This window comes from Diaphorina citri, unplaced genomic scaffold (genome assembly GCF_000475195.1).
Source record: "Diaphorina citri unplaced genomic scaffold, Diaci psyllid genome assembly version 1.1 scaffold165, whole genome shotgun sequence".
Taxonomy (NCBI): domain Eukaryota; kingdom Metazoa; phylum Arthropoda; class Insecta; order Hemiptera; family Psyllidae; genus Diaphorina; species Diaphorina citri.
Genome location: NW_007377602.1, coordinates 177,741 through 187,081, shown reverse-complemented (window position 1 = coordinate 187,081; position 9,341 = coordinate 177,741). Strand labels below are relative to the sequence as shown.

At 41.4% G+C, this 9,341-nt stretch overlaps 2 protein-coding genes across 2 annotated transcripts in view; one reads left to right on the top strand and one right to left on the bottom strand.

Annotated features, from left to right (window-relative positions):
- LOC103505335 (3'-5' RNA helicase YTHDC2-like) overlaps positions 1–4,564 on the top strand; it is a 37,786-nt gene extending 33,222 nt beyond the window's left edge. Inside the window, exon 21 of the mRNA XM_026820668.1 lies at positions 4,351–4,564. Within this exon, the coding sequence (XP_026676469.1) occupies positions 4,351–4,526 (176 nt within the window). The 3' untranslated portion in view covers positions 4,527–4,564. The remainder of the gene's footprint in view (positions 1–4,350) is intronic.
- Positions 4,565–4,685: 121 nt separating this feature from the next.
- On the bottom strand, positions 4,686–5,730 carry LOC103505334 (hydroxylysine kinase). Its single transcript, XM_026820674.1, has 2 exons — positions 5,395–5,730; positions 4,686–4,852 (listed from the first exon to the last, which is right to left on the bottom strand). The coding sequence occupies exons 1-2, from the start codon at positions 5,681–5,683 to the stop codon at positions 4,701–4,703; spliced, it is 441 nt and encodes a 146-aa protein (XP_026676475.1). The 5' UTR covers positions 5,684–5,730; the 3' UTR covers positions 4,686–4,700.
- Between the last annotated feature and the right edge of the window lie 3,611 nt (positions 5,731–9,341).

Below are 9,341 nucleotides of genomic sequence, written 5' to 3'. Positions count from 1 at the left end.
AAAAAAAAAAAAAAAAAAAATGTAAATAAGGAAAGTACAGGAATAAACAGAAAATGTTCTGCAAAAACATTGAAGTACCGGGGGGCGTGATCACAGTCTCCAAATTAGGACATCCGGAACGATGGTGTAAAGTTCTTGGTTCCAAGGTCATTTGTGAATGCAAGATACGCTTGCCGTCCGGCGTTCCACCTGAAACAATCTCCCCTGCGAAACTGTTATACTAGCGAGTACCTCATACACTGCTCCACCTCGGGTTTAACCTGCCCCTAAACCCCTACATACTGTGCGCCTACTACATCGCCGGGGCTTAATCTCGGCTTTAACGCGACTGTAAAAATCGGTCGAAGTATAGCGAATTTCTTCAATTCTAATGTAAATGCAGTTTCTTTGTGTTATTATGTCACAACTTTGGTGCTCACTGCAGCATTGTAGGATTTTTCCCAATATCTCGATAATCCTAAAATCCAATGTTTACCTACCTTGCTGGCACCGGTCGCTATGCGCATTTATATGTCATAGCTACTCATTTTCCTCACGAGGCTGAGTGAGCCCCGCAACATCCAGTCATGGAATCAATCATTTGCATGATACAAATTTCTTGACCCCGCCGGGAATCGAACCCGGGTCTCCCGCGTGCAAGGCGAGTGCAGTGACCACTACGCCATGGGAGCTGACGAATAGAATAGAATACCCAGAACGTGAAAGACAAATTAAATAATATAATATAGGTAACAAACCTTTTTTTATATAGGAAAAAGTGGTTTGATTCGGCGTTTTTCGTCAGCCTCTCCATCAGCCCTAAGATGATCGCTTTTGGGCTGACATTTGGTTTTTTGACAGACGACACCGAAGCGAATACAATAGTCCGTCCACTATACCTTTTATTATTAGTAATAATAAAGGAAGGACGGACTAAAAATGGGTTAATGAAACCAGGTAGACCTGACATCCAGACCTAATGAGGTGTTAGGTGTACCTGTCAGGTCTTCGTGATAGTGAGTGGCTGGCCTTACAACCCTTCATGCTAACTAAACTGGCAAGTGACCACGTAATCTTAAACATAGTGTATTTTATTTCATTCAGGTGACAACATCGGGAGCAAGTCCCCCTCTCCCACCCTCTCCTCCGTGGACTACATGTCCCCCTCCACCAGCAGCGGTGCCTCAGGACCCCTGGGTCTTGGTTCGAACTCCGGCCCTGTCAAATATTTCATTGTGAAGCTAGTACATACCAAGAACCTGGATGTTTCCTATGTTAATCGAGTGTGGGCCTTTAGTTCGCATACGATGCCGAAAGTAGTGCAAGCCAGTCGCGAAGGTAAGCTACGTTGGGCGTGTTTGGTTTTTTGGATGGGTGACCGATGTGTCCTATGCTAATCCAAAGTTGTGCAAGCCAGCCGAGAAGGTAAGCTTTTTCCAAGAGGTCTGATAGAGGGAACTGCAACTGCTAAGGTCTTATCGTCCCGAAAGCGAAGAGAGAAGGAAGACAGGATAGGAGAAAGCCAGCCGTTCCGAAAACGAACCTTATCCCTTCAGGATAAAATCCGCCCCGAGCAGGAATCGAACCCGCGGCCTAGCGCTTACAAGGCAGACGCTCTACCTTCCAAGCTAAGTAGGCTGGCCGAGAAGGTAAGCTACGTTGGTCGTGGCTGGTATTTGAATGAGTGACCGATGTGTCCTATGTTGTTCGAGTGTGGGCTTTTAGTTCGCATATGATGCCGAAAGTAGTTCAAGCGAGTCGGGAAGGTAAGCTACGTTGGGCGTGGATGGTATTTGGACGGGTGACTGTTCGGGCAAAAAAGTTAATAATAAAGGTTTTTCAATAAGTATCCGACCAATTCGAATGGGTTCAAGAATCTGAATCCTCTGGATTCCGAATTAAAATTTAACTTCAACTTAACAAAAAATAAATGCTCCTATTTTGGGAATTTCGCTCTACTAACGGCACAACACATTGATACTCGTATATTTATTTTTTACCTTGTTTCAAATACTATTATTTACAGTTTTAAATTAAGTTCTTCCCCCCTCCCCCCCCACTAAAATTCCAGGCCTCGGCTGGTATCGAACCCACGCAATCCTGTACACCAAACGAGCGTCTTCACCACTACACCACCGAGGCAATTAGCTAATTTGGCCCCTTTTTTTTACGAGGTTTTGATAGAGGGAACTGTAACTGCTAAGGTCTTATCGTCCCGAAATCGAAGAGCGAACGAAGACAGGATAGGAGAAAGCCAGCCGTTCCGAGAAAGAACATTATCCGTTCTGGATAAAAATCCGCCCCGGGCGGGAATCGAACCCGCCGGGAATTTATCAGTTTGTTATTTTGTTTCTTGTACCTCTTTGTAAATATTGTAAAGTTCTAATAAAGAGTTATATAATAATAATAATAATAACCCGCCGCCTAGCGTTTACAAGCCAGACGCGCTACCAACCAAGCTAACTAGGCTGGCCTTTTAACTCTTTAAGCGATATGAGTGGCTAAAAAGTGTCAGCCAATTTGGCCTCTAATTTGGGCCGCTAATCATCGCTGTCATAATGCCCCAAATCCGTCCCAATTTGGGTCCACCTCTTCATCAACTCATGAGTGTCATACTTGTCCAGCGTCTCTAACAAAGTCCACCCTGCGGCCTGCGTTCCAAGAACGTAAGGGTTACTGGAACCTTGTTCTTGATATGTGTAGAGACCTAGGATTAAGCTCTGACATAGTCGGGCCATGATACAAGTCTGTAAGAATAGAACATGAATAGAATAGAATACCCAGAACGTGAAAGACAAATTAAATAATATAGGTAACAAACCTTTTTTTATAGGAAAAAGTGGTTTGATTCGGCGTTTTTCGTCAGCCTCTCAATCAGCCCTAAGATGATCGCTTTTGGGCTGACATTTGGTTTTGGTAAATTCTTGGATTAAGCATGAAGCAATCTGATTGGCTAAAAAAATTTAGGATTTTGAAAAATCATCCAATCTTCTCCTTCTTATTCTTCTTCTTTTCGGGTGTTCAGACGAGGTCTGCGTTTCGTCAGCCTCTAAGCTGGTCTACTCCCTGTTTAAAGTCCCTCAGCCAGACTAAGCTGATCTACTCCCTGTTTAAGGTCACCCAGCCAGAATAAGTGTTACTATAGCAGTGACCTGTCGAATTGCGACTATTTAGGTTAGGTTAAACACAAAAAGGAGCTTAATTAAACAAACGACCAAAACAGGGAGTAGACTAGTCCAAATTTCCTCCCGCTATATCAATAGCGAAGGTTGAGTGCGAAGGGCATCTCACTCGGAAAAGTTTGTTTAGCCAAAACCAGTTGGCCTCAAAGCGATCACTCTAAAGCTGATTGAGAGGCCGACGACAAACGCCGACCCCATCTGAACATGGGAAATGGCGAGGAGGAAGAAGAAGAAGAAGAAGAAGAAGAAGAAGAAGAAGAAGAGGAAGAAGAAGAAGAGGAAGAAGAAGAAGAAGAGGAAGAAGAAGAAGACGAAGAAGAAGAGGAAGAAGAAGAAGACACCAAATAAGTTAACACAAACTTATTCCTTTGATTATTTTATCCTTTATTTTCAGGTGTTTGACCTGGCTATTGCCATCACATACATGGTTCTGGAAACCAAAGATCTAGACACGGGCGCTTACATGCTAGCGGGCTATTCTAAAGTTCGGAAACTACCTTACAATGAGCTCAATATACTGAAGGTAAGTTGTTTGTCTGTTCGTTTGTTTGTTTGGTCGTTTGTTTAATTAAGCTCCTTTTTGTGTTTAACCTAACCCAAATAGTCGCAGTTCTCCTATCCTGTCTTCCTTCTCTCTTCGATTTCGGGACGATAAGACCATAGCAGTTACAGCTCCCTCTGTCAAACCTCTTTGAAAAAAAAGTTAAAGCGCCTAATGGGAAAAAAAGCTCGATAAAAAAGAGGTTTGATAGAGGGAACGGTAACAATGGAGGTCTTGTGGTCCTAAAATCGAAGAAAAAAGGAAGACACGATAAGAAAAAAACCAGCCGTTCCGAGAACGAACTTTATCTCCAAAGGATAAAATCGGCCCCGGGTGGGAATGGAGCAGTTTAATTTTTTAATTTTAATTTCAGGAGATCAAATCAAAAAGCTGTGGGACAAACCTCCTTCTTCTTCTTCTTCTCCTTATTATCATGGAGGTCATTACTGTAGGAACAATGGCGGTTCTGGAGATTATTTTAATCTCTTTTTAATTTTAATTCTATTTTTAATTTGTTTCCAATGGAGATTCTGGAAATTATTTTAATTTCTTTTTAATTTTAATTCTATTTTCAGGAGATCAAAGTGGAGGTTCTGGAGATTATTTAATTTGTTTTTAATTTTAATTTCTTTTTAATTCTAATTTCAGGAGATCAAATCAAAAAGCTGTGGGACAAACCTCCTTCTTCTTCTCCTTATTATCATGGAGGTCACTACTATAGGAACAATGGCGGTGGAGGTGCTGGTGGAGGTTATGGAAATTATTATGGAGGAGGAGGAGGTGGAGGTTTCAACGGGTACTCTGGTGGCAATAGGAAGTACTAAACTGTAAGTCGACTAAGGAAGAGGTCAACTTTTTTTTTTTTAAAGATGAGTGTTTCACCGCCGTTTTTTTAGGTAACTTACTAAACAAGAGTGCTGGCTGTCCCCAAAGTCCAGAATAGAGAACAATTCCCGTGAACTTTGATCTTTGGCTTTCTGACTTCCCATGAGCTCACGTTACGTAACGTGATAGTAGTGTGTTAGGTAACTTACTAAACACGAGTGCTGACTATCCCCAAAGTCCAGAATAGAGAACAGTTCCCGTGGACTTTGCTCTTTGTCTTCGGTGATGAGAATATTTTGCTCATTGATATCTCCATGAATCACTCCTGAAATGAAAAGGAAGAATTTAAAATATCTTCGCCTACTCCCGTGTTCAGACGGGGTCGGCGTTTTTGTCAGCCTCTCAATCAGCCCTGGGGTGATTAGTGATTACATTACCTACATTGAAATGGGGGTCTTCTCTGACGAAATTCCTGTGTGCGGAGTTCAGTATGTAGGACTATTGCACCCCATCTGCATCCCCCCCCCTTAGTACAGTAAAAATCGACATATGAAAAGGAAAAAAAAATGTGCCTGAAACTTTGGGAACAAACTTTCTTTTAGCATCTACTTGAAGGAAAAAAAAGTCTCTAGCGATCCCAGGGGGAACAGTGTTTTTTCCGCCAAAAAATGCCGCCAAACACGACTTTTTACATATTTCCTTATTGACCCGCCTTTTGTGTCTTATTTTACTGTACCACCTAGCAAGCAAGGTCGTTCGCGACGGTTAAAAATACGTTTATGTAAGAAGGTGAAGGTTTTAATAATCTAAACAAGGTCTACTTAAACGTTTCTTGGTCAGCTAAAAGCTCATCGTAAGTATAGTTACCTTTTTCAAAGCTGTCCAATCGAGCCAGCACCTTGGTCTGAAACTCACTGAGCACTCTCTTCACCATCTCCACCCTCCCCTCCTCCTTCAACACGAACAGAAACGAGTTTAGCCGATTCAATTCGGACAGCATCCATACAGATCGGTGAGAATCGTAGAACGCATGCGCGAAGCTTTTCAAGGTCACCGCGAGGCGCGCCACCTCTGCGCCTAGTTTGTAGACGATGTCATTGGTTAGGGTGATGGACTTGAGAGTTTGTCCGGGGAGGTAGGATAGGAGACGGACCATATGTTCATTGGAACCTGAGAGAATAGAATAGAATAATTTGTAAATATAGGTACCGCTGATCAGGTCTACCCAAGGGCGTAGCCAGCCTCTCGTGAAAGGGGGGGCAGCTTTCGAAAATTAGGTACCTATTTTTCTTGGCCTAAATACATATGCATACATAACTACATACAATATACATACAACTCACCCCAGTCACAGATCTATCAAATGAGCTTCAGAAGAGGGGAAATTCTGGAGGGAAAATACAACTAATCTGTCTCGGTGGTGTAGTGGGTAAGACGCACTGGCTTATATCCCATATCCCACCTCCGAGTCTCCGACATAACATTTAGTGAGCTCTGTGGGAGGTGCCAAAATTGTTACTTTCTAAAACCAAATTGAGTTAGGAGCAAGGGCGTAGCCAGCCTCTCGTGAAAGGGGGGCAGCTTTCGAAAATTAGGTACCTATTTTTCTTGGCCTATATACATATGCATACATAACTATATACATACAACTCACCCCAGTCACAGATCTATACTTATTTCAACATTAGCCTTCTTTTATCTGCTGCGAAGCTATCTATGACTTGCTGTACAAGTCGTGCGTAGTTCTTCTGAACATGCTCTCTGTGCACACTCATCATACACAGGCCTGAAAGGGGGGGCAGCCGCCCCCCCCCCTGGCTACGCCCATGATATCTTTCAAAATTTTATAGTAAAGGTCATTGTGATATCGACTGGAAATTATAAACTTACTTGGGATGAGTGATTTCCGACATGACATTTGAGCTGCCAAGAGATTCCTTCAGCGTATTTTCCAATCCCTCACTGGCATACGGTCTACTGCCTACGAACGCCACATCCTTCATGCGGAAATACAAACACATACATTCCTGTAGCGTTTTACCTGCCAATAACAATGAGAACAAGAGAAATTTCAGTAAAATCAGGATTAAAAATTTTAAAAAAAAAAAAAAAAAAAAATGTTCTACCTACTTCTTTATTATTCTACAGTCATGATTAATTTTCTTTGCTATTAGATTGTATGGAAAACAAGGCATTATTTTCTGAAGTAAAGCTTTTACAAATGTCTACCTTGAAATGGCGATACTACCTACTGTATTATTTCAGGGCCCACTGGGACTCGATCTCCAAACCCCTGGATTACGAGTTCAACGTTCTACCTCAAAACTAAAAGTTTCAAAAGAGACCCTCGACCCACCTGCGGGTGCGGTGATACCCTAACCGTGGACCATATATTTAATTGCCACTCACATCTACAAATACGTTCCTCCCTCCCCTCACCATTAGCCCTCGATAACAACCCTGCCAACATCGATTCGGCCTTAATGTACCTGAAAGCCATTGGACTATACACTAAGATCTAGGTAAACAGGGGACGGCGCGAACGATACAAGAGTGTTAAAGCGCCTAACTGAAAAAAAAAAGTATACTAAAGTTTTCCATACAATCCAGTAGTTAGAATGGACCTTCACAAAGGTACCAAGTCTTCAATCGATTAATTTTAGTCGCTCTAATTTAAGATCTAAATGTCTAGATCTTGTCTTAAGTTAAAAAGTACTGATAAATATCCTAACGTAAAATTACTGGCACAAAAATTGGCTCAAGCCGTGTCCACTTCGGTGTCGTCTGTCTGTCCCCATAGAAGGACTTATCCAAACCTAGTCGACCTATATATCAAATTAAAGGTCTTTTTTACATTTTTAGTCCGTCCTTCCTTTATTATTACAATAGTAATAAAAAGGTATAAGGGAAGGACTATTGTATTCGCTTCGGTGTCGTCTGTCTGTCTGTTCCCATAGAAGGACTTATCCAAACCTGGTCGACCTATATATCAAATTAAAGGTCTTTTTACCAGGAACACGAAAGTGGTGGTGCAAATTTTGTCCAGAAAACCATAAAGCCAAAAAAACTGGATTTTGGGGGATGAATAATTTGTTGTGTTGTACAAACATTTGGGGTTTTGAGTTATATTGGAGACCTAATACTTTGAACTTGAGGATTGAGGAGAATTTATTTGGATTGAACAATGTTCTCAAGTTTTAATGCGAGTCCTGTTTTTTTTTCTCTCTCTTCTTCTTCTTCATCTTCTTCTTCCTTGTCATCTCCTTCTTTCTCTTCTTCTACAAGAACAACAACAACAACTCTGGCAATCGAAATACTTTTAGTTCAAACATCAAGATTACCGTATAGCGCGTTGTATTTGCAAGGGATTTATTTACCAGTAGGTAGGTACCTATAGGGCTGAAATCCGAGGGGCCCAAATCACCCCCCCCGGGATTTATTTCCCAGTAGGTAGGTCCCTAAAGGGCTGAAATCCGGGGGGCCCAAATCCCCCCCCCCCCCCATTCGCAAACATCAATCGCTGAAAAATAAATATACAAGAAAAAAAAAAATCTAAATTTCATTTCCAGGCATTCAAACGAAAATATTCTGAGATGTATTTTTCCAATAATATGAAAATACAGCGAATAGAGCTTGTATTCAAGCTACCTTTACCACGTTAATATAAATTGAAAATGAATTTCAAATTTCGCTTAGGTACCTACGTCATTTTGAGGAGAAAAGTTAGGAAGGGGGTGCTCAAACTGAGTTCCACCGCGGTCCCCAGGGATGAAATATTGTCTGAAAAAGTTGAACTACAACAGCGAGTAATAATCTTAGGAATCAAACATCTTTCTTTAGCTTACTCTTATAATCAACCATCCACATCTTACAATCAGCCTTCGACGCAGCCTATAATCAGCCAGCCACAGCTTGTAAAATTAGCCATAAGTAGCCTAAGATATACCATCAGCCTGATCCGCAGCCTATAATAATTAGCCATTAGACACAAAGATTTATACCATAGGTAAATGTTTTATTTAAAAGGTTGCTCGTAAGGAGGTTTAGAGAATAAGGTTTTGAGAACCCCTGACATTTGAAAAAAGTCAGAGCAGATAAATCAACCAGTGATATTCTTGTCAAATTTGTCAATACACTTGTAGGTACATGGGGTGTAGATATAGGTATTACATTACCTAGGTACAGTTTAATATGTAGGTAGTTAGGTACCTACATAGGTACTACATATAGTGTGGGAGATTTATTGTAGAGAGGAGAGGGAAAGAAAGAGGGGGGGGGGGGAGGGTGAAAAAGAATAACTAGAGAGTTTTGGCAGAACGAGAGAGAGAGAGAAAAATAGTGAGAGAAGGAGAAGAAAGGTAGAGAAAATAGAAAAAAGCTGGGCCCGTCCCTCCGGGAATTTTGTTAGCCCCCGTAGTTTATTCGACGTGATTAGAGAAAATCATTACCTATGTACCCAGCCTAATTTGTTTAGAATATACTCATTTATTATTATTTTGATTTGATTTTACTTTCATGTAGTTGCATTTAAAATAAGACTAGAGCCCCCGTCTCTCCCTTTTATTCCCATTATAACCCCGGGACGTGTTAAGTCACCCATACCATTTATTGGCCTTCTCCCGGCGTAGCTTAACACAGGTGACGCAGACTAAACCGGTCTTAAATTATCGACTGAAGTGTTAATCTAAAATTTCTCCGCTTTGAGTTCCATGAGTTCGTCGCGGACAAATTTCAAGATGTCAGACGCATCATTTGTGTGAGAAAATGATGGAAAAAAATCCCAAAACCCATTTTTTCCGGCTTTATGGTTTTCT

What these genes read in the sequence shown, in the direction of transcription:
- LOC103505334 (XM_026820674.1), bottom strand. Translation starts at nt 5,683, where the DNA reads ATGGTCCGTCTCCTATCCTACCTCCCCGGACAAACTCTCAAGTCCATC. An exon ending in ATTGGACAGCTTTGAAAAAG is followed by an intron (nt 4,853 to 5,394) that starts GTAACTATACTT and finishes TTTTCATTTCAG; the next exon opens with GAGTGATTCATGGAGATATC.